We start from the raw sequence: 23,798 nt of genomic DNA, 5'->3' as shown, positions 1-23,798 counted from the left end.
GAAATTCAATATTTCATTTTCCCCCAAAAAAATCGAAAAACATGTTTTCACTTTGTCATTATGGGGGTATTGTGTGAAGTCGGGGACATTCTGTTTTAAATAAATGGAATCAATTTTGAATTCAGGCTGTAGCACAACAACATATAGAATATGTAAAGGAGTATGAATAGTTCTGAACTCACTCTCTCTCTCCTCCCCTGTGGGGCCCTGTTGCGGATTCTAGCCATGAAATGTCTGGCCAAATGGGTTTTCTGAAGTTGTCAGATTGCCTCGTGCGTTGCTTGGTCCTTCTGTCCGTGTGGACAGAGATGCTTCACATCTTAACAGGAAATAGATTTGATGTCATTTCCACTGTGTCGTCTTCACATCGGCCACATTTGTCATCGTCATATTCTGAGAACAGTGTTTGTTCCTTCTAAAACCAGGTGTCACTAACAGTCATCGTGACATGTCATTGCCATTATTTATACCATATTATATCTCATTCCTGTGGCAGGTCGGCCTATTAGAAGAGAGGATCTCTTGTGTTGTATTAGTCCATAGTGTTTGTGGTATTAGTCCATAGTGTTGTGGTATTAGTCCATAGTGTTGTGGTATTAGGTCCATAGTGTTGTGGTATTAGTCCATAGTGTTGTGGTATTAGTCTATAGTGTTGTGGTGTTAGTCCATAGTGTTGTGGTATTAGTCTATAGTGTTGTGGTATTAGTCTATAGTGTTGTGGTATTAGTCTATAGTTTTGTGGTATTAGTCTATAGTGTTGTGGTATTAGTCTATAGTGTTGTGGTACTTAGTCTATAGTGTTGTGGTATTAGTCTATAGTGTTGTGGTATTAGTCTATAGTGTTGTGGTATTAGTCTATAGTGTTGTGGTATTAGTCTATAGTGTTGTGGTATTAGTCTATAGTGTTGTGGTATTAGTCTATAGTGTTGTGGTATTAGTCTATTAGTGTTGTGTTAGTCTATAGTGTGTGGTATTAGTCTTATAGTGTGTGGTATTAGTCATCGTGTTGTGGTATTAGTCCATAGTGTTGTGGTTATATTAGTCCATAGTGTTGTGGTATTAGTCTATAGTGTTGTGGTATTAGTCTATAGTGTTGTGGTATTAGTCTATAGTGTTGTGGTATTAGTCTATAGTGTTGTCGTGTAGTCCATAGTGTTGTGGTATTGTCCATAGTGTTGTGTTATTAGTCTTAGTGTTGTATACTAGTCTATAGTGTTGTGGTGTTAGTCCATAGTGTGGTTTTTAGTCCATAGTGTGGTTTTAGTCCATAGTGTTGTATTAGTCATAGTGTTGCGGTATTAGTCTATAGTGTTGTTGTATTAGTCCATAGTGTTGTGGTCATTAGTCCATAGTGTTGTGTATTAGTCCATAGTGTTGTGGTATTAGTCCATAGTGTTGTGGGTATTAGTCTATAGTGTTGTGTATAGTCTATAGTGTTGTGGTATTAGTCTATAGTGTTGTGGTATTAGTCTATAGTGTTGTGGTATTAGTCTATAGTGTTGTGGTATTAGTCTATAGTGTTGTGGTATTAGTCTATAGTGTTGTGGTATTAGTCTATAGTGTTGTGGTATTAGTCTATAGTGTTGTGGTATTAGTCTATAGTGTTGTGGTATTAGTCTATAGTGTTGTGGTATTAGTCTATAGTGTTGTGGTATTAGTCCATAGTGTTGTGGTATTAGTCTATAGTGTTGTATAGTCCATAGTGTTGTGGTATTAGTCTATAGTGTTGTGGTGTTAGTCCATAGTGTTGTGGTGTTAGTCCATAGTGTTGTATTAGTCCATAGTGGTGCGGTATTAGTCCATAGTGGTGCGGTATTAGTCCATAGTGTTGTGGTATTAGTCCATAGTGTTGTGGTATTAGTCCATAGTGTTGTGGTATTAGTCTATAGTGTGTTGTATTAGTCCATAGTGTTGTTGGTATTAGTCCATAGTGTTGTGGTATTAGTCTATAGTGTTGTTGTATTAGTCTATAGTGTTGTGGTATTAGTCTATAGTGTTGTGGTGTTAGTCCATAGTGTTTTAATTAGTCCATAGTGTTGTGGTGTTAGTCCATAGTGTTGTGGTGTTAGTCCATAGTGTTTAATTAGTCCATAGTGTTGTGGTATTAGTCCATAGTGTTTAATTAGTCCATAGTGTTGTGGTGTTAGTCCATAGTGTTTAATTAGTCCATAGTGTTGTGGTATTAGTCCATAGTGTTGTGGTATTAGTCCATTGTGTTTAATTAGTCCATAGTGTTGTGGTATTAGTCTATAGTGTTGTGGTATTAGTCTATAGTGTTGTTGTATTAGTCTATAGTGTTTGTGGTATTAGTCTATAGTGTTGTGGTATTAGTCCATAGTGTTGTGGTATTAGTCCATGGTGTTGTGGTATTAGTCTATAGTGTTGTGGTATTAGTCCATAGTGTTTAATTAGTCCATAGTGTGTGGTGTTAGTCCATAGTGTTGTGGTGTTAGTCCATAGTGTTTAATTAGTCCATAGTGTTGTGGTATTAGTCCATAGTGTTTAATTAGTCCATAGTGTTGTGGTGTTAGTCCATAGTGTTTAATTAGTCCATAGTGTTGTGGTATTAGTCCATAGTGTTGTGGTATTAGTCCATTGTTTAATTAGTCCATAGTGTTGTGGTATTAGTCTATAGTGTTGTGGTATTAGTCTATAGTGTTGTTGTATTAGTCTATAGTGTTGTTGTATTAGTCTATAGTGTTGTGGTATTAGTCCATAGTGTTGTGGTATTAGTCCATGGTGTTGTGGTATTAGTCTATAGTGTTGTGGTATTAGTCTATAGTGTTGTGGTATTAGTCTATAGTGTTGTTGTATTAGTCCATAGTGTTGTGGTATTAGTCTATAGTGTTGTGGTATTAGTCTATAGTGTTGTGGTATTCGTCTATAGTGTTGTTGTATTAGTCCATAGTGGTGCGGTATTAGTCCATAGTGGTGCGGTATTAGTCCATAGTGGTGCGGTATTAGTCCATAGTGTTGTGGTATTAGTCCATAGTGTTGTGGCATTAGTCCATAGTGTTGTGGTATTAGTCTATAGTGTTGTTGTATTAGTCCATAGTGTTGTGGTATTAGTCTATAGTGTTGTGGTATTAGTCCATAGTGTTGTGGTATTAGTCCATAGTGTTGTGGTATTAGTCTATAGTGTTGTGGTATTAGTCCATAGTGTTGTGGTATTAGTCCATAGTGTTGTGGTATTAGTCTATAGTGTTGTGGTATTAGTCTATAGTGTTGTGGTATTAGTCTATAGTGTTGTGGTATTAGTCTATAGTGTTGTGGTATTAGTCTATAGTGTTGTGGTATTAGTCTATAGTGTTGTGGTATTAGTCTATAGTGTTGTGGTATTAGTCTATAGTGTTGTGGTATTAGTCTATAGTGTTGTGGTATTAGTCTATAGTGTTGTGGTATTAGTCTATAGTGTTGTGGTATTAGTCCATAGTGTTGTGGTATTAGTCTATAGTGTTGTGGTATTAGTCTATAGTGTTGTGGTATTAGTCTATAGTGTTGTGGTATTAGTCTATAGTGTTGTGGTATTAGTCTATAGTGTTGTGGTATTAGTCTATAGTGTTGTCGTGTTAGTCTATAGTGTTGTCGTGTTAGTACATAGTGTTGTGGTATTAGTCTATAGTGTTGTATTAGTCCATAGTGTTGTGGTATTAGTCTATAGTGTTGTGGTGTTAGTCTATAGTGTTGTGGTGTTAGTCCATAGTGTGGTTTTAGTCCATAGTGTTGTATTAGTCCATAGTGTTGCGGTATTAGTCCATAGTGTTGCGGTATTAGTCTATAGTGTTGCGGTATTAGTCTATAGTGTTGTGTTATTAGTCTATAGTGTTGTGGTATTAGTCTATAGTATTGTGGTATTAGTCTATAGTGTTGTGGTATTAGTCCATAGTGTTGTGGTATTAGTCCATAGTGTTGTGGTATTAGTCTATAGTGTTGTGGTTTTAGTCCATAGTGTTGTATTAGTCCATAGTGTTGCGGTATTAGTCCATAGTGTTGCGGTATTAGTCCATAGTGTTGTTGTATTAGTCCATAGTGTTGTTGTATTAGTCTATAGTGTTGTGGTATTAGTCCATAGTGTTGTGGTGTTAGTCCATAGTGTTATGGTATTAGTCCACAGTGTTGTGGTATTAGTCCATAGTGTTGTGGTGTTAGTCCATAATGTTGTGGTGTTAGTCCATAATGTTGTGGTGTTAGTCCATAATGTTGTGGTGTTAGTCCATAGTGTTGTGGTGTTAGTCCATAGTGTTGTGGTGTTAGTCCATAGTGTTTAATTAGTCCACAGTGTTGTGGTATTAGTCCACAGTGTTGTGGTATTAGTCCACAGGGTTGTGGTATTAGTCCACAGTGTTGTGGTATTAGTCCACAGTGTTGTGGTATTAGTCCATAGTGTTGTGGTATTAGTCCATAGTGTTGTGGTGTTAGTCCATAGTGTTGTGGTGTTAGTCCATAGTGTTTAATTAGTCCATAGTGTTGTGGTATTAGTCCATAGTGTTGTGGTGTTAGTCCATAGTGTTTAATTAGTCCATAGTGTTGTGGTATTAGTCCATAGTGTTTAATTAGTCCATAGTGTTGTGGTATTAGTCCATAGTGTTTAATTAGTCTATAGTGTTGTGGTATTAGTCTATAGTGTTGTGGTATTAGTCTATAGTGTTGTGGTATTAGTCTATAGTGTTGTGGTATTAGTCTATAGTGTTGTGGTATTAGTCTATAGTGTTGTGGTATTAGTCTATAGTGTTGTGGTATTAGTCTATAGTGTTGTGGTATTAGTCTATAGTGTTGTGGTATTAGTCCATAGTGTTGTGGTATTAGTCTATAGTGTTGTGGTATTAGTCTATAGTGTTGTGGTATTAGTCTATAGTGTTGTGGTGTTAGTCCATAGTGTTGTGGTATTAGTCTATAGTGTTGTGGTATTAGTCTATAGTGTTGTGGTATTAGTCCATAGTGTTGTGGTGTTAGTCCATAGTGTTATGGTATTAGTCCACAGTGTTGTGGTATTAGTCCATAGTGTTGTGGTGTTAGTCCATAATGTTGTGGTGTTAGTCCATAATGTTGTGGTGTTAGTCCATAATGTTGTGGTGTTAGTCCATAGTGTTGTGGTGTTAGTCCATAGTGTTGTGGTGTTAGTCCATAGTGTTTAATTAGTCCACAGTGTTGTGGTATTAGTCCACAGGGTTGTGGTATTAGTCCACAGTGTTGTGGTATTAGTCCACAGTGTTGTGGTATTAGTCCATAGTGTTGTGGTATTAGTCCATAGTGTTGTGGTATTAGTCCATAGTGTTGTGGTGTTAGTCCATAGTGTTGTGGTGTTAGTCCATAGTGTTTAATTAGTCCATAGTGTTGTGGTATTAGTCCATAGTGTTGTGGTGTTAGTCCATAGTGTTTAATTAGTCCATAGTGTTGTGGTATTAGTCCATAGTGTTTAATTAGTCCATAGTGTTGTGGTATTAGTCCATAGTGTTTAATTAGTCTATAGTGTTGTGGTATTAGTCTATAGTGTTGTGGTATTAGTCTATAGTGTTGTGGTATTAGTCTATAGTGTTGTGGTATTAGTCTATAGTGTTGTGGTATTAGTCTATAGTGTTGTGGTATTAGTCTATAGTGTTGTGGTATTAGTCTATAGTGTTGTGGTATTAGTCCATAGTGTTGTGGTATTAGTCTATAGTGTTGTGGTATTAGTCTATAGTGTTGTGGTATTAGTCTATAGTGTTGTGGTGTTAGTCCATAGTGTTGTATTAGTCCATAGTGTTGCGGTATTAGTCCATAGTGTTGTGGTATTAGTCTATAGTGTTGTTGTATTAGTCCATAGTGTTGTTGTATTAGTCTATAGTGTTGTGGTATTACTCTATAGTGTTGTGGTGTTAGTCCATAGTGTTGTGGTATTAGTCCACAGTGTTGTGGTATTAGTCCACAGTGTTGTGGTATTAGTCCACAGTGTTGTGGTATTAGTCCAGTGTTGTGGTATTAGTCCACAGTGTTGTGGTATTAGTCCACAGTGTTGTGGTATTAGTCCACAGTGTTGTGGTATTAGTCCATAGTGTTGTGGTATTAGTCCATAGTATCGTGGTATTAGTCCATAGTGTTGGTCCCTTCCATTCAGAAGCACTAAAACATAATGTTTTTCTCCAGGCCCTCTCTGAAAGGGTTTCAGCAGGCCCTCTCTGAAAGGGTTTCTACCAGGCCCTCTCTGAAAGGGGTTTCAGCAGGCCCTCTCTGAAAGGGGTTTCAGCAGGCCCTCTCTGAAAGGGGTTTCAGCAGGCCCTCTCTGAAAGGGTTTCTACCAGGCCCTCTCTGAAAGGGTTTCTACCAGGTCCTCTCCTGTTCCCCAGCCCCATCTGAAAGGGTTTCTACCAGGCCCTCTCCTGTTCCCCAGCCCTCTCTGAAAGGGTTTCTACCAGGCCCTCTCTGAAAGGGTTTCTACCAGGCCCTCTCCTGTTCCCCAGCCCCATCTGAAAGGGTTTCTACCAGGCCCTCTCCTGTGTCCCAGCCCTCTCTGAAGGGTTTTTTACCAGGCCTTCTCCTGTTCCCCAGACCTCTCTGAAAGGGTTTCTACCAGGCCCTCTCTGAAAGGGTTTCTACCAGGCCCTCTCCTGTTCCCCAGCCCTCTCTGAAAGGGTTTCTACCAGGCCCTCTCTGAAGGGGTTTCAACCAGGCCCTCTCCTGTGCCCCAGCCCTCTCTGAAAGGGTTTCTACCAGGCCCTCTTCTGTTCCCCAGGCCCTCTCTGAAAGGGTTTCTACCAGGCCCTCTCCTGTGCCCCAGCCCTCTCTGAAAGGGTTTCTACCAGGCCCTCTCCTGTTCCCCAGCCCCATCTGAAAGGGTTTCTACCAGGCCCTCTCCTGTGCCCCAGCCCTCTCTGAAGGGGTTTTTACCAGGCCTTCTCCTGTTCCCCAGACCTCTCTGAAAGGGTTTCTACCAGGCCCTCTCTGAAAGGGTTTATACCAGTCCCTCTCCTGTTCCCCAGCCCTCTCTGAAAGGGTTTCTACCAGGCCCTCTCTGAAGGGGTTTCTACCAAGCCCTCTCCTGTGCCCCAGCCCTCTCTGAAAGGGTTTCTACCAGGCCCTCTTCTGTTCCCCAGGCCCTCTCTGAAAGGGTTTCTACCAGGCCCTCTCCTGTGCCCCAGCCCTCTCTGAAAGGGTTTCTACCAGGCCCTCTCCTGTTCCCCAGCCCTCTCAGAAGGGGTTTCAGCAGGCCCTCTCCTGTGCCCCAGCCCTCTCTGAAAGGGTTTCAGCAGGCCCTCTCCTGTGCCCCAGCCCTCTCTGAAAGGGTTTCTACCAGGCCCTCTCCTGTTCCCCAGCCCTCTCAGAAGGGGTTTCTACCAGGCCCTCTCCTGTTCCCCAGCCCTCTCTGAAAGGGTTTCTACCAGGCCCTCTCTGAAAGGGTTTCTACCAGGCCCTCTCCTGTGCCCCAGCCCTCTCTGAAAGGGTTTCAGCAGGCCCTCTCCTGTGCCCCAGCCCTCTCTGAAAGGGTTTCAGCAGGCCCTCTCCTGTGCCCCAGCCCTCTCTGAAAGGGTTTCAGCAGGCCCTCTCCTGTGCCCCAGCCCTCTCTGAAAGGGTTTCAGCAGGCCCTCTCCTGTGCCCCAGCCCTCTCTGAAAGGGTTTCAGCAGGCCCTCTCTGAAAGGGTTTCAGCAGGCCCTCTCTGAAAGGGTTTCAGCAGACCCTCTCCTGTGCCCCAGCCCTTTCTGAAAGGGTTTCAGCAGGCCCTCTCCTGTGCCCCAGCCCTCTCTGAAAGGGTTTCAGCAGGCCCTCTCTGAAAGGGTTTCTACCAGGCCCTCTCCTGTGCCCCAGCCCTCTCTGAAAGGGTTTCTACCAGGCCCTCTCCTGTTCCCCAGCCCTCTCTGAAAGGGTTTCAGCAGGCCCTCTCCTGTTCCCCAGCCCTCTCTGAAAGGGTTTCAGCAGGCCCTCTCTGAAAGGGTTTCTACCAGGCCCTCTCTGAAAGGGTTTCAGCAGGCCCTCTCCTGTTCCCCAGCCCTCTCTGAAAGGGTTTCTACCAGGCCCTCTCTGAAAGGGTTTCTACCAGGCCCTCTCTGAAAGGGTTTCTACCAGGCCCTCTCTGAAAGGGTTTCAGCAGGCCCTCTCCTGTTCCCCAGCCCTCTCTGAAAGGGTTTCTACCAGGCCCTCTCTGAAAGGGTTTCAGCAGGCCCTCTCCTGTTCCCCAGCCCTCTCTGAAAGGGTTTCTACCAGGCCCTCTCTGAAAGGGTTTCTACCAGGCCCTCTCTGAAAGGGTTTCTACCAGGCCCTCTCTGAAAGGGTTTCAGCAGGCCCTCTCCTGTTCCCCAGCCCTCTCTGAAAGGGTTTCAGCAGGCCCTCTCTGAAAGGGTTTCAGCAGGCCCTCTCTGAAAGGGTTTCAGCAGGCCCTCTCTGAAAGGGTTCCAGCAGGCCCTCTCCTGTTCCCCAGCCCTCTCTGAAAGGGTTTCAGCAGGCCCTCTCTGAAAGGGTTTCAGCAGGCCCTCTCTGAAAGGGTTTCAGCAGGCCCTCTCTGAAAGGGTTTCAGCAGGCCCTCTCTGAAAGGGTTTCAGCAGGCCCTCTCTGAAAGGGTTTCAGCAGGCCCTCTCTGAAAGGGTTGTGAACATGGAGCAGGGGCGTGAGAGGGTAGGTTAATTGAGTGCAGGTTATAAGAGAGATGTGAATATAATATTTTTTTAAATCCAAAACACTCTGTTCTGAGGTGAAGGAGATCAGTGTAGAGAGAAATCTGTAGAGAGATTCTTCCATTCATTCACAAGGTGGACTGACTCGGTGCACAACTGAGCAAGAGGACAAGTACATTAGAGTGTCTAGTTTGTGAAACAGACTCCTCTCACAAGTCCTCAACTGGCAGCTTCATTAAATAGTACCCGCAAAACACCAGTCTCAACGTCAACAGTGAAGAGGCGACTCAGGGGTGCTGACCTTCTTGCCTAGCAGGCCAGCATCCCGGGGTCGCCTTTTCACTGTTGTTTTGCGGGTACTATTTCATGAAGCTGCCAGTTGAGGACTTGTGAGAGGAGTCTGTTTCACAAACTAGACACTCTAATGTACTTGTCCTCTTGCTCAGTTGTGCACCGGGGCCTCCCACTCCTCTTTCTATTCTGGTTAGAGCCAGTTTGCGCTGTTCTGTGAAGGAAGTAGTGCACAGCGTTGTACGAGATCTTCAGTTTCTTAGCAATTTCTTGCATGGAATTTCTCCGAAAAATAAGACTGACGAGTTTCAGAAGAAAGGTCTTTGATTCTAGCCATTTCGAGCCTGTAATCAAACCCACAAATGCTGACGCTCCAGATACTCAACTAGTCTAAAGAAGGCCAGTTTTATTGCTTCTTTAATCAGAACAGTTTGCAATTATGTTAGCACATCCGAAAAAGGGTTTTCTATTTCTGACCAATTAGCCTTTTAAAATGATAAGCTTGGATTAGCTAACACAATGTGTCATTGGAACACAGGAGGGATGATTCCATAAGAAAATCTGCCGTTTCCAGCTAGAATAGTCATTTACAACATTAGCAATGTCTACACTGTATTTCTGATCAATTTGATGTTATTTTAATGGACAAAATATTAGCTTTCCTTTCAAAAACAAGGACACGTCTAAGTGACCCCAAACTTATGAACGGGTGTGTGTGTGTGTTTGTACCACACATGTGGAGATCCTCCGTTCACCTCCTCTTCGTCTCTCAAAGACACAGCGGTTGGAACCAAAAATCTTAAATTTGGACTCATCAGACCAAAGGACAGATTTCCACCGGTCTAATGTCCATTGCTCGTGTTTGTTGGCCCAAGTCTCTTCTTATTATTGGTGTCCTTTAGTAGTGGTTTCTTTGCAGCAATTCGACCATGAAAGACCAATTTAACGAGTCTCTGAACAGTTGATGTTGAGATGTGTCTGTTACTGGAACTCTGTGAAGCATTTATTTGGGCTGCATTCTGAAGTGCAGTAAACTCTAATGAATTTATCCTCTGCAGCAGAGGTAACTCTGGTTCTTCCTGTCTCTGTGGTGGTCCTCATGAGAGCCAGTTTCTTCATAGCGCTTGGTGGTTTATGCGACTGCACTTGGAAGAAACTTTCTTGAAATTCTCCGTATTGACTGACCTTCATGTCTTTTAAAGTAATGATGGACTGTTTCTCTTTGCTTATTTAAGCTTTTCTTGCCATAATATGGACTTGGTCTGTTACCAAATAGAGCTATCTTCTGTATACCCCTCCTACCTTGTCATAAACACAACTGATTGGCTCAAACACTTTAAGAAGGAAAGAAATGGCACAAATTTAACTTTTAACAATGCACGCCTGTTAATTGAAATGCATTCCAGGTGACTAACTCATGAAGCTGGTTGAGAGAACGCCAAGAGTGTGCAAAGCTGTCATCAAGCAATCTTCTTATTCTTTCAACCAATCATCAGTCACTTGTTTAGTGCAGTACATGTTGAGTCCCCTTCTTTTATAAGCAGGCTGAAAGACTGTTGTTCATTTGTTCACAGAGCAATAGCATTGTATTTGGTCGAAACACATTTTAAGAGCTGGCAACAAGCTGAAAGGTGTTGCCGTTAGAGCCATTTTTAAAGGCCCCCTTTACCGCTCTTGGGTAGCGGAATGACTTTGTCATCAGGCCTAGACGGAAGACAGACTCCCCCTCTAGATTCAGATTTAAGATAATGACCGATTAGGAGTGGCTATAGATTCAGTTACCATCTTCACTGAGCTTTCCTTCTAAGTTGTCAATGCCAGGAGGGTTGTTCATTATTGATTGATTGTTCCACATCTCCCTCGCTAACTTTATAAAATTGCAATGCGTTTCCTTTTCATTAGTTGTTTTATGCATGAGCACAATTGCTCACTGGCACTTTTCCCCCTCCTAAACTTTCCCACTTTGGCAATGAAATAAACATAAACCTAATTGGCAACATCAAATGGTTTTGTGATGAATAAAGCCATCTGATTCGCTGAAAGACGGCGTAGAATCGGTCTTTTCTACCCATAATTCCATTTAAAGTACGTTTTATATTGTTGATCTTGGCTTCATCATACAGTTTCTTCTTCTCTTGTTGATGAGTCGTATCATTTCTCACTTCGGCAGGAAGTCGGCCAGTCAGATGTACAGACAGACTGATTAGCCACTTCCTTTTGTCCCGTCTCTTTCAACCAATAGTTTCTTCATTTCCTCATCAATCCACAGAGCCTTAACAGTTCTGACAGTCAGTTTCCTCATTGATCCACGGAGCCTTAACAGTCAGTTTCTTCATCGATCCACGGAGCCTTAACAGTCAGTTTCCTCATCGATCCACGGAGCCTTAACAGTCAGTTTCCTCATCGATCCACGGAGCCTTAACAGTCAGTTTCCTCATCGATCCACGGAGCCTTAACAGTCAGTTTCCTCATCGATCCACGGAGCCTTAACAGTCAGTTTCTTCATCGATCCACGGAGCCTTAACAGTCAGTTTCCTCATCGATCCACGGAGCCTTAACAGTCAGTTTCCTCATCGATCCACGGAGCCTTAACAGTCAGTTTCCTCATCGATCCACGGAGCCTTAACAGTCAGTTTCCTCATCGATCCACGGAGCCTTAACAGTCAGTTTCTTCATCGATCCACGGAGCCTTAACAGTCAGTTTCCTCATCGATCCACGGAGCCTTAACAGTCAGTTTCCTCATCGATCCACGGAGCCTTAACAGTCAGTTTCCTCATCGATCCACGGAGCCTTAACAGTCAGTTTCTTCATCGATCCACGGAGCCTTAACAGTCAGTTTCCTCATCGATCCACGGAGCCTTAACAGTCAGTTTCCTCATCGATCCACGGAGCCTTAACAGTCAGTTTCCTCATCGATCCACGGAGCCTTAACAGTCAGTTTCCTCATCGATCCACGGAGCCTTAACAGTCAGTTTCTTCATCGATCCACGGAGCCTTAACAGTCAGTTTCCTCATCGATCCACGGAGCCTTAACAGTCAGTTTCCTCATCGATCCACGGAGCCTTAACAGTCAGTTTCCTCATCGATCCACGGAGCCTTAACAGTCAGTTTCTTCATCGATCCACGGAGCCTTAACAGTCAGTTTCCTCATCGATCCACGGAGCCTTAACAGTCAGTTTCCTCATCGATCCACGGAGCCTTAACAGTCAGTTTCTTCATCGATCCACGGAGCCTTAACAGTCAGTTTCCTCATCGATCCACGGAGCCTTAACAGTCAGTTTCCTCATCGATCCACGGAGCCTTAACAGTCAGTTTCCTCATCGATCCACGGAGCCTTAACAGTCAGTTTCTTCATCGATCCACGGAGCCTTAACAGTCAGTTTCCTCATCGATCCACGGAGCCTTAACAGTTCTAACAGTCAGTTTCTTAACAGGTACTTGTTTATCAATAATTGGAAAAAGCTATTTTAATATATACAATAAAAGTAGCGTCTGGATGTTCCTTATTAATCACATCAACAAATATGTTTAACATCATCCACATAAGAGTCACAGTTAAATGTTTTGTATGATCTCTTATATACTATTTAAGGCCCAGCTGTTGGAGCTTTGTCCTTCCTGTATATAGCCACTCCACTGTGGTCACTGCATCCAATGGGTACGGATAAACAACGTTCTACAGTATCAGTAGAAATTTGATCGATACACGTGGATGATCTTGTTCCTGTAGTGTTTATTATTGTTATTATTATTAGTGGATACATCCTGAACCAGATTACAGACACTGGTTACAGTGAGAAGCTTCCTGTTGAGTGGGTTGATTAATAACCTGAACCAGATTACAGACACTGGTTACAGTGAGAAGCTTCCTGTTGAGTGGGTTGATTAATAACCTGAACCAGATTACAGACACTGGTTACAGTGAGAAGCTTCCTGTTGAGTGGGTTGATTAATAACCTGAACCAGATTACAGACACTGGTTACAGTGAGAAGCTTCCTGTTGAGTGGGGTGATTAATAACCTGAACCAGATTACAGACACTGGTTACAGTGAAGCTTCCTGTTGAGTGGGTTGATTAATAACCTGAACCAGATTAGACACTGGTTACAGTGAGAAGCTTCCTGTTGAGTGGGTTCATTAATAACCTGAACCAGATTACAGACACTGGTTACAGTGAGAAGCTTCCTGTTGAGTGGGTTGATTAATAACCTGAACCAGATTACAGACACTGGTTACAGTGAGAAGCTTCCTCTTGAGTGGGTTGATTAATAACCTGAACCAGATTACAGACACTGGTTACAGTGAGAAGCTTCCTGTTGAGTGGGTTGATTAATAACCTGAACCAGATTACAGACACTGGTTACAGTGAGAAGCTTCCTGTTGAGTGGGTTGATTAATAACCTGAACCAGATTACAGACACTGGTTACAGTGAGAAGCTTCCTGTTGAGTGGGTTGATTAATAACCTGAACCAGATTACAGACACTGGTTACAGTGAGAAGCTTCCTGTTGAGTGGGTTGATTAATAACCTGAACCAGATTACAGACACTGGTTACAGTGAGAAGCTTCCTGTTGAGTGGGTTGATTAATAACCTGAACCAGATTACAGACACTGGTTACAGTGAGAAGCTTCCTCTTGAGAGGACAGCTTGATGAAAACCAGTCCATATTCAGGTCCCCTGAGAAAGTAGACCTCTCTGTTTACATCACATACCCTAGCAAGCATTTTACACATTATTTAGATACTGACTGTTAGCACTTGGTGGCCTACAGCAACAGCCCACCCATAAAAGGCTTTAGATGAAGGGCCAAGTGAACCTGCAACCACAACACATCAATAACACCTGACATAAGATCTTCTCTAAGCATTACAGGGAATATGGCTCTGAATATATACAACAACACCTCCCCCATAAGCATTCCTGTCTCTTCTATAGATGTTACATGATATCTTCTCTAAGCATCACAGGGAATATGGCTCTGAATATATACAACAACACCTCCCCCATAAGCATTCCTGTCTCTTCTATAGATGTTACATGATATCTTCTCTAAACATCACAGGGAATATGGCTCTGAATATATACAACAACACCTCCCCCATAAGCATTCCTGTCTCTTCTATAGATGTTACATGATATCTTCTCTAAACATCACAGGGAATATGGCTCTGAATATATACAACAACACCTCCCCCATAAGCATTCCTGTCTCTTCTATAGATGTTACATGATATCTTCTCTAAACATCACAGGGAATATGGCTCTGAATATATACAACAACACCTCCCCCATAAGCATTCCTGTCTCTTCTATAGATGTTACATGATATCTTCTCTAAACATCACAGGGAATATGGCTCTGAATATATACAACAACACCTCCCCCATAAGCATTCCTGTCTCTTCTATAGATGTTACATGATATCTTCTCTAAGCATCACAGGGAATATGGCTCTGAATATATACAACAACACCTCCCCCATAAGCATTCCTGTCTCTTCTATAGATGTTACATGATATCTTCTCTAAACATCACAGGGAATATGGCTCTGAATATATACAACAATACCTCCCCCATAAGCATTCCTGTCTCTTCTATAGATGTTACATGATATCTTCTCTAAGCATCACAGGGAATATGGCTCTGAATATATACAACAACACCTCCCCCATAAGCATTCCTGTCTCTTCTATAGATGTTACATGATATCTTCTCTAAGCATCACAGGGAATACGGCTCTGAATATATACAACAACACCTCCCCCATAAGCATTCCTGTCTTTTCTATAAATGTTACATGATATCTTCTCTAAGCATTCCAGGGATATGGCTCTGAATATACACAGCAACACCTCCCCCATAAGCATTCCTGTCTCTTCTATAGATGTTGCATGATATCTTCTCTAAACATCACAGGGAATATGGCTCTGAATATATACAACAACACCTCCCCCATAAGCATTCCTGTCTCTTCTATAGATGTTACATGATATCTTCTCTAAGCATCACAGGGAATACGGCTCTGAATATATACAACAACACCTCCCCCATAAGCATTCCTGTCTCTTCTATAGATGTTGTATCCTTGTATGGCTGCTGCTGTATCATCAAAGTGATTCTCAGAAAAGGCTAATTATATCAATGTTATCGGGCGTTAGCAAGTTATTCATTTCCTGACCCTTATTTCTAAGGCTACATATATATATATATTAATATGGGCCGTTTTCAGCCCTTTCCTGGGCAGCTTCTCATAGACAGACATTAATATGGGCCGTTTTCAGCCCTTTCCTGGGCAGCTTCTCATAGACAGACATTAATATGGGCCGTTTTCAGCCCTTTCCTGGGCAGCTTCTCATAGACAGACATTAATATGGGCCGTTTTCAGCCCTTTCCTGGGCAGCTTCTCATAGACAGACATTAATATGGGCCGTTTTCAGCCCTTTCCTGGGCAGCTTCTCATAGACAGACATTAATATGGGCAGCTTCTCGTTGACAGACATTAATATGGGCAGCTTCTCGTTGACAGACATTAATATGGGCCTTTTTCAGCCCTTTCCTGGGCAGCTTCTCGTTGACAGACATTAATATGGGCCGTTTTCAGCCCTTTCCTGGGCAGCTTCTCGTTGACAGACATTAATATGGGCCGTTTTCAGCCCTTTCCTGGGCAGCTTCTCGTAGACAGACATTAATATGGGCAGCTTCTCGTTGACAGACATTAATATGGGCAGCTTCTCGTAGACAGACATTAATATGGGCCGTTTTCAGCCCTTTCCTGGGCAGCTTCTCGTTGACAGACATTAATATGGGCCGCTTTCAGCCCTTTCCTGGGCAGCTTCTCACAGACAGACATTAATATGGGCCGTTTTCAGCCCTTTCCTGGGCAGCTTCTCGTTGACAGACATATGGGCCGTTTTCAGCCCTTTCCTGGGCAGCTTCTCGTTGACAGACATTAATATGGGCAGCTTCTCGTTGACAGACATTAATATGGGCCGTTTTCAGCCCTTTCCTGGGCAGCTTCTCGTAGACAGACATTAATATGGGCAGCTTCTCTTAGACCGACATTAATATGGGCAGCTTCTCGTAGACCGACATTAATATGGGCAGCTTCTCGTTGACAGACATTAATATGGGCCGTTTTCAGTCCTTTCCTGGGCAGCTTCTCGTAGACAGACATTAATATGGGCAGCTTCTCGTTGACAGACATTAATATGGGCAGCTTCTCGTTGACAGACATTAATATGGGCAGCTTCTCGTTGACAGACATTAATATGGGCAGCTTCTTGTTGACAGACATTAGTATGGGCAGCTTCTCGTAGACATTAATATGGGCAGCTTCTCGTTGACAGACATTAATATGGGCCGTTTTCAGCCCTTTCCTGGGCAGCTTCTCGTAGACAGACATTAATATGGGCAGCTTCTCGTTGACAGACATTAATATGGGCCGTTTTCAGTCCTTTCCTGGCCAGCTTCTCGTTGACAGACATTAATATGGGCAGCTTCTCGTTGACAGACATTTAATATGGGCAGCTTCTCGTTGACAGACATTAATATGGGCAGCTTCTCGTTGACAGACATTAATATGGGCAGCTTCTCGTTGACAGACATTAATATGGGCAGCTTCTCGTTGACAGACATTAATATGGGCAGCTTCTCGTTGACAGACATTAGTATGGGCAGCTTCTCGTAGACAGACATTAATATGGTCAGCTTCTCGTTGACAGACATTAATATGGGCAGCTTCTCGTTGACAGACATTAATATGGAAAAGAACAAAGAAAGTGAGATGAATAGAAATATACATTCAGCAGTCAGTTGGTGTGTTGTGCTGCGGGGTTGAAGCTACGAACCCATAGGCTCTCTCATCCCTTCCAGACTTTTGGGAGGGGGGAGGGGGGGGGGTGGACAATGAGCCTGTCATAGTGTATGTAAGCAATGTCCCCGCCCCGCTCTGGCAGCTTTCGTGGCCGGGATAAGTTATTTCCTCTAACTGGCGCCGAGCTTCAGGATTTACAGACTGGGGTCAGGGAGAGGTCGAACATGTCAGAGAAGACACTTCCCGGCGGGTCAGCGTTTGTGCCTCGAGTACCCGTCCTGGTAATCCGTCTGGTCCCGCGGCCTTGGCTGTGTGAGACCGAGAGAGAGAGAGGAAACACCAGAGCTATGGACGGCTGAGTGAATCTGTCCCCCCTCGGACTACAGACGCCACTGTCTGTTCCTAGCATCTGTAGTGTGTAGTTCATCTCCCCTCAGTAACCACCTGGAGAATGTAATCTAATGTGTAGTTCATCTCCTCTCAGTAACCACCTGGAGAATGTCATCTAATGTGTAGTTCATCTCCCCTCAGTAACCACCTGGAGAATGTCATCTAATGTGTAGTTCATCTCCCCTCAGTAACCACCTGGAGAATGTCATCTAATGTGTAGTTCATCTCCCCTCAGTAACCACCTGGAGAATGTCATCTAATGTGTAGTTCATCTCCCCTCAGTAACCACCTGGAGAATGTCATCTAATGTGTAGTTCATCTCCCCTCAGTAACCACCTGGAGAAAGTCATCTAGTGTGTAGTTCATCTCCCCTCAGTAACCACCTGGAGAATGTCATCTAATGTGTAGTTCATCTCCCCTCAGTAACCACCTGGAGAAGTCTCTGCAGCTCCTGATGGACAGAGTGGATGATATGAGTCAGGACATTGTCAAGTATAACACCTACAGCCGTAACCTCAGCAAGCAACAGCAGCAGAAACACCAGGTAACACACACACACACACAGACGCACACACAGACGCACACACACACACACATACGCACACACACACAGACGCACACACACACACACAGACGCACACACACACACACACACACACACACAGACGCACACACACACCCACACACACAGACGCACACACACAGACGCACACACACACAGACGCACACACACACAGACGCGCACACACACAGACGCGCACACACACACACACACACACACAGAGACACAGAGAGAGACACACACACACACCCACAGAGAGAGAGACACACACACATACACACATTATATTATCGTGATGGGAAAATGTAATCAACACACTGTAGTTGATAATGAGATAATCTACTTCCTGGACAGTGATTATGTTAGAGGGGCGTTATAGAATTAGGTTTAGACCCTGTCCACAGGGAGTCCTCTCCTCCAGAGAGGAAGGGAGGGGGAGAGAGAGAGAGACCATTGGGTTTTCATCTAAAGTAGTGCACTATTTAAGAGATCGGGTAGTATTTGGGACTTGTCCTGCAGGGACGCTGCTAACCAGATCCACAATACCAGAGAGACAGAGGCTTGGTACTATATAATATAACTGTGATTGATCCACTATACCAGAGAGACAGAGGCTTGGTACTATATAATATAACTGTGATTGATCCATTATACCAGAGAGACAGAGGATTGGTACTATATAATATAACTGTGTTGATTGATCCACTATACCAGAGAGACAGAGGCTTGGTACTATATAATATTGATTGATCCACTATACCAGGGAGACGGAGGCTTGGTACTATATAATATTGATGTATCCACTATACCAGGGAGACGGAGGCTTGGTACTATATAATATTGATGTATCCACTATACCAGGGAGACAGTCGTGCCTCAGATCAACTTGGTACGATGCTGCACTGTAATGCCAGTGTCCCAGTAGAGGGCTGACTGCAGTATGGAATGGTGCATTTTGAGATAGAACGCTATCGGTTTCTGGCAGGCTTGACAGGCTTTGTATGTGTATCCAGGTACCGGTAATTTCCTACCATCTACGCCCCACCACCAACCTGTCCTCTGCTCTGCCTCCCCAAATTAAAAAGGCCTTTAGGTTCTGACACGCTGATTTACACGTACACGTGTCATGTACCAACACAAATCACTCCCTGTCTGTCATGTCTGTCGGATTTTATAGCTGTTCTCGCTCACTCCTCCCTCCTCTCCGTCTCTCTCTCCCCCTCTCTCTCCCTCCCTCCTCTCCTCCCTCCCTCCCTCCTCCCTCCCTCCCTCCCTCCCTCCCTCCCTCCCTCCCTCCCTCCCTCCCTCCCTCCCTCCCTCCCTCCCTCCCTCCTCCCTCCCTCCCTCCCTCCCTCTCTCTCCTCTCCTCTCCCTCTCCTCTCCCTCTCCTCTCCCTCTCCTCTCCCTCTCCTCTCCTCTCCCTCTCCTCTCCCTCTCCTCTCCCTCTCCTCTCCCTCTCCTCTCCCTCTCCTCTCCCTCTCCTCTCCCTCTCCCTCTCCCTCTCCCTCTCCCTCTCCCTCTCCCTCTCCCTCTCTCTCTCTCCCTCTCTTCCCCCCTCTCTCTCTCTGCAGTATATCCAGCGGCGCCAGCAGGAGAATGCTCAGAGACAGACCAGAGGAGAGACTCCTCTACCAGAGGAAGATGTCTCAAAGATGTTCAAACCACCACAGCCCCCTCCTCGCATGGACACTCTCCTCATCGCAGGTACCCCCACACCCTCCCTCCCTCCTAGCAGCTACCTATCTGTTCTCTCCCTGGTAGCTACCTATCTGTTCTGTTCTCTCTCTGGTAGCTACCTATCTGTTCTGTTCTCTCTCTGGTAGCTACCTATCTGTTCTGTTCTCTCTCTGGTAGCTACCTATCTGTTCTGTTCTCTCCCTGGTAGCTACCTATCTGTTCTGTTCTCTCCCTGGTAGCTACCTATCTGTTCTGTTCTCTCTCTGGTAGCTACCTATCTGTTCTCTCTCTGGTAGCTACCGATCTGTTCTCTCTGGTACAGTGCCTTGCGAAAGTATTCGGCCCCCTTGAACTTTGCGACCTTTTGCCACATTTCAGGCTTCAAACATAAAGATATAAAACTGTATTTTTTTTGTGAAGAATCAACAACAAGTGGGACACAATCATGAAGTGGAACGACATTTATTGGATATTTCAAACTTTTTTAACAAATCAAAAACTGAAAAATTGGGCGTGCAAAATTATTCAGCCCCTTTACTTTCAGTGCAGCAAACTCTCCAGAAGTTCAGTGAGGATCTCTGAATGATCCAATGTTGACCTAAATGACTAATGATGATAAATACAATCCACCTGTGTGTAATCAAGTCTCCGTATAAATGCACCTGCACTGTGATAGTCTCAGAGGTCCGTTAAAAGCGCAGAGAGCATCATGAAGAACAAGGAACACACCAGGCAGGTCCGAGATACTGTTGTGAAGGAGTTTAAAGACGGATTTGGATACAAAAAGATTTCCCAAGCTTTAAACATCCCAAGGAGCACTGTGCAAGCGATAATATTGAAATGGAAGGAGTATCAGACCCCTGCAAATCTACCAAAACCTGGCCGTCCCTCTAAACTTTCAGCTCATACAAGGAGAAGACTGATCAGAGATGCAGCCAAGAGGCCCATGATCACTCTGGATGAACTGCAGAGATCTACAGCTGAGGTGGGAGACTCTGTCCATAGGGCAACAATCAGTCGTATATTGCACAAATCTGGCCTTTATGGAAGAGTGGCAAGAAGAAAGCCATTTCTTAAAGATATCCATAAAAAGTGTCGTTTAAAGTTTGCCACAAGCCACCTGGGAGACACACCAAACATATGGAAGAAGGTGCTCTGGTCAGATTAAACCAAAATTGAACTTTTTGGCAACAATGCAAAACGTTATGTTTGGCGTAAAAGCAACACAGCTCATCACCCTGAACACACAATCCCCACTGTCAAACATGGTGGTGGCAGCATCATGGTTTGGGCCTGCTTTTCTTCAGCAGGGACAGGGAAGATGGTTAAAATTGATGGGAAGATGGATGGAGCCAAATACAGGACCATTCTGGAAGAAAACCTGATGGAGTCTGCAAAAGACCTGAGACTGGGACGGAGATTTGTCTTCCAACAAGACAATGATCCAAAACATAAAGCAAAATCTACAATGGAATGGTTCAAAAATAAACATATCCAGGTGTTAGAATGGCCAAGTCAAAGTCCAGACCTGAATCCAATCGAGAATCTGTGGAAAGAACTGAAAACTGTGCAAAACTGATAGACATACCCCAAGCGACTTACAGCTGTAATCGCAGCAAAAGGTGGCGCTCCTCCCTCCCCTCTCTCTCTCTCTCTCCCTCCCCTCTCTCTCTCTCTCTCTCCCTCTCCCTCCCCTCTCTCTCTCTCCCTCCCCCCTCTCTCTCTCTCCCTCCCCCCCTCTCTCTCTCTCTCTCTCTCTCCCTCCCTCCTCTCTCTCTCTCCCTCCCTCCTCTCTCTCTCTCCCTCTCCCTCCCTCCCTCTCTCTCCCCCTCCCTCTCTCCCTCCCCTCTCCCTCCTTCCCTCCCTCCCTCCCTCCTTCCCCTCCCTCCCTCCCTCCCTCCCTCCCTCCCTCCCTCCCTCCCTCCCTCCCTCCCTCCCTCCCTCCCTCCCTCCCTCCCTCCCTCTCTCTCTCCCCCTCTCTCTCTCTCCCTCCCCCTCTCTCTCTCTCCCTCCCCCTCTCTCTCTCCCTCTCCCTCCCTCCTTCCCTCTCTCTCCCTCCCTCCCTCCCTTCCTCCCCTCCCTCCTCCCCTCTCTCTCCCTCCCTCCCTCCTTCCCTCTCTCTCCCTCCTTCCCTCTCTCTCCCTCCTTCCCTCTCTCTCCCTCCTTCCCTCCTTCCCTCTCTCCTTCCCTCTCTCCTTCCCTCTCTCCCTCCCTCCCTCCCTCCCTCCCTCCCTCCCTCCCTCCCTCCCTCCCTCCCTCCCTCCCTCCCTCCCTCCCTCCCTCCCTCCCTCCCTCCCTCCTTCCTTCCTTCCTTCCTTCCTTCCTTCCTTCCTTCCCTCCCTCCCTCCTTCTCTCCCTCCCTCCCTCCTTCCCTCCCCTCTCTCCCTCCCTCCCCTCTCTCCCTCCCTCCCTTTTTGATTTGTTAATAAAGTTTGAAATATCCAATAAATGTCGTTCCACTTCATGATTGTGTCCCACAAAATACAGTTTTATATTTTTGTTTGAAGCCTGAAATGTGGCAAAAGGTCGCAAAGTTCAAGGGGGCCGAATACTTTCGCAAGGCACTGTATCTGTTCTGTTCTCTCCCTAGTAGCTACCTATCTGTTATCTCCCTAGTAGCTACCTATCTGTTCTGTTGTCATCTCTCCATGATGTCACATTAATCTACAGCGTTGTAGATTTCATCTGACATCCCTGCCTGTCTGCTGTCTCTCTTGATGTTTGGTTTCATCCCAAAATAGCACCCTATTTCCTATATAGTGCCCTACTTGTGACCAGGGTCCCATAGGGACACACCCATAGGGCTCTGGATAGAACTAGTGCACCACATTAGGGGATAGGATGACATTTTGGGCACGGCCGGTGTCTCCCTTCTTGACAACATGCAACTGATTGACCTCCAGCTCTGCTAATGTGTCTCCTGCTGTTTATTCAGACTCCTGTGTTTGTCTGTTTTTTGTTTCTGCCAAAACAGGACAGATTAACAATTACTGCCAGAATGTGAAGGAGTTCACCTCCCAGAACCTCGGCAAACTGTTCATGGCCGAGGCTCTTCAGGGACACAACAGCTAAAGGAGAAGACTGGAGGAGGAACCGAAACACACAGGAGATAAACCCCCCTTTCACCCAATCAGAATGATCCATACAGGGCTGTGTTCTAAATGGTACCCTCTTCCCTACTGGTCAATACTAGTACACTACTGGTCAAAACTAGTACACTACTGGTCAATACTAGTACACTACTGGTCAATACTAGTACAGTACTGGTCAAAACTAGTACACTACTGGTCAATACTAGTACACTATATAGGGAATAGGGTGTAATTTTGGGATGCATCCTATGATTGGAGGATTGATGTGATGCTGTTAGATTTGTTAAGAAATTAAAATAACGACGTGACCAACATTATTATTCATTATTAAGAGAACATGTTCCACGTTCTCCAAAAGATGAGTTATTTGATATTATTGTAACTTTTAATAAACATCTTTGCGTCTCCTCACATTGTTTTGCCTCTCTGTGCTCTTTCTATGTCTATTCACAAAGATTAAACCTCGTCCTGCACCGGAACACACTTTCAATGGGGATTCTACAGTGTCCAATACTAGGCATCGTCTGTTTCCGGGGAAACGGCCACCAGAAGTGTACGTGTCCAATACTAGGCATCGTCTGTTTCCGGGGAAACGGCCACCAGAAGTGTACATGTCCAATAGAATAACGCTGACTCACTATAAACACAGACGTTTCCTTCCTGTAACCAAATCAAATGTATTTATATAGCCATTCGTACATCAGCTGATATCTCAAAGTGCTGTACAGAAACCCAGCCTAAAACCCCAAACAGCAAGCAATGCAGGTGTAGAAGCACGGTGGCTAGGAAAAACTCCCTAGAAAGGCCAGAACCTAGGAAGAAACCTAGAGAGGAACCAGGTTATGAGAGGTGGCCAGTCCTCTTCTGGCTGTGCCGGGTGGAGATTATAAACCTAGAGAGGATCCAGGCTATGTGGGGTGGGCCAGTCCTCTTCTGGCTGTGCCGGGTGGAGATTATAAACCTAGAGAGGAACCAGGCTATGTGGGGTGGGCCAGTCCTCTTCTGGCTGTGCCAGGTGGAGATTATAAACCTAGAGAGGAACCAGGCTATCAGGGGTGGGCCAGTCCTCTTCTGGCTGTGCTGGGTGGAGATTATAAACCTAGAGAGGAACCAGGCTATCAGGGGTGGGCCAGTCCTCTTCTGGCTGTGCCAGGTGGAGATTACAACAGAACATGGCCAAGATGTTCAAATGTTCATAAATGACCAGCAGGGTCAAATAATAGATCTGGGACAGGTATGTCCTTGGTGTTTATGAAGCTGCAGCCTCCTCCACTTCCTGTTCCTGTGACGGGGTGCATAATCTGATGACCCAGTATATCACTCCCTAGGTCCTGATGGTTACAAATCAACAGGACAGGACTGTGTCGTGCCATAGGACTGTGATCTG

General features: G+C 44.7%; 1 protein-coding gene across 1 annotated transcript in view; it reads left to right on the top strand.

Moving 5' to 3' along the window:
* Positions 1-22,824, top strand: part of LOC116359265 (eukaryotic translation initiation factor 3 subunit H) — a 100,668-nt gene extending 77,844 nt beyond the window's left edge. The window contains exons 6-8 of the mRNA XM_031811861.1: positions 17,504-17,624; positions 19,214-19,346; positions 22,294-22,824. Coding sequence (XP_031667721.1) covers positions 17,504-17,624; positions 19,214-19,346; positions 22,294-22,391 — 352 coding nt within the window. The 3' untranslated portion in view covers positions 22,392-22,824. The remainder of the gene's footprint in view (positions 1-17,503; positions 17,625-19,213; positions 19,347-22,293) is intronic.
* Positions 22,825-23,798: the final 974 nt, after the last annotated feature.

This window comes from Oncorhynchus kisutch, unplaced genomic scaffold (assembly GCF_002021735.2).
Source record: "Oncorhynchus kisutch isolate 150728-3 unplaced genomic scaffold, Okis_V2 Okis02a-Okis13b_hom, whole genome shotgun sequence".
Taxonomy (NCBI): domain Eukaryota; kingdom Metazoa; phylum Chordata; class Actinopteri; order Salmoniformes; family Salmonidae; genus Oncorhynchus; species Oncorhynchus kisutch.
The sequence above is the reverse complement of the archived record's forward strand: the minus strand, read 5'-3'. Positions and strand labels throughout refer to the sequence as shown.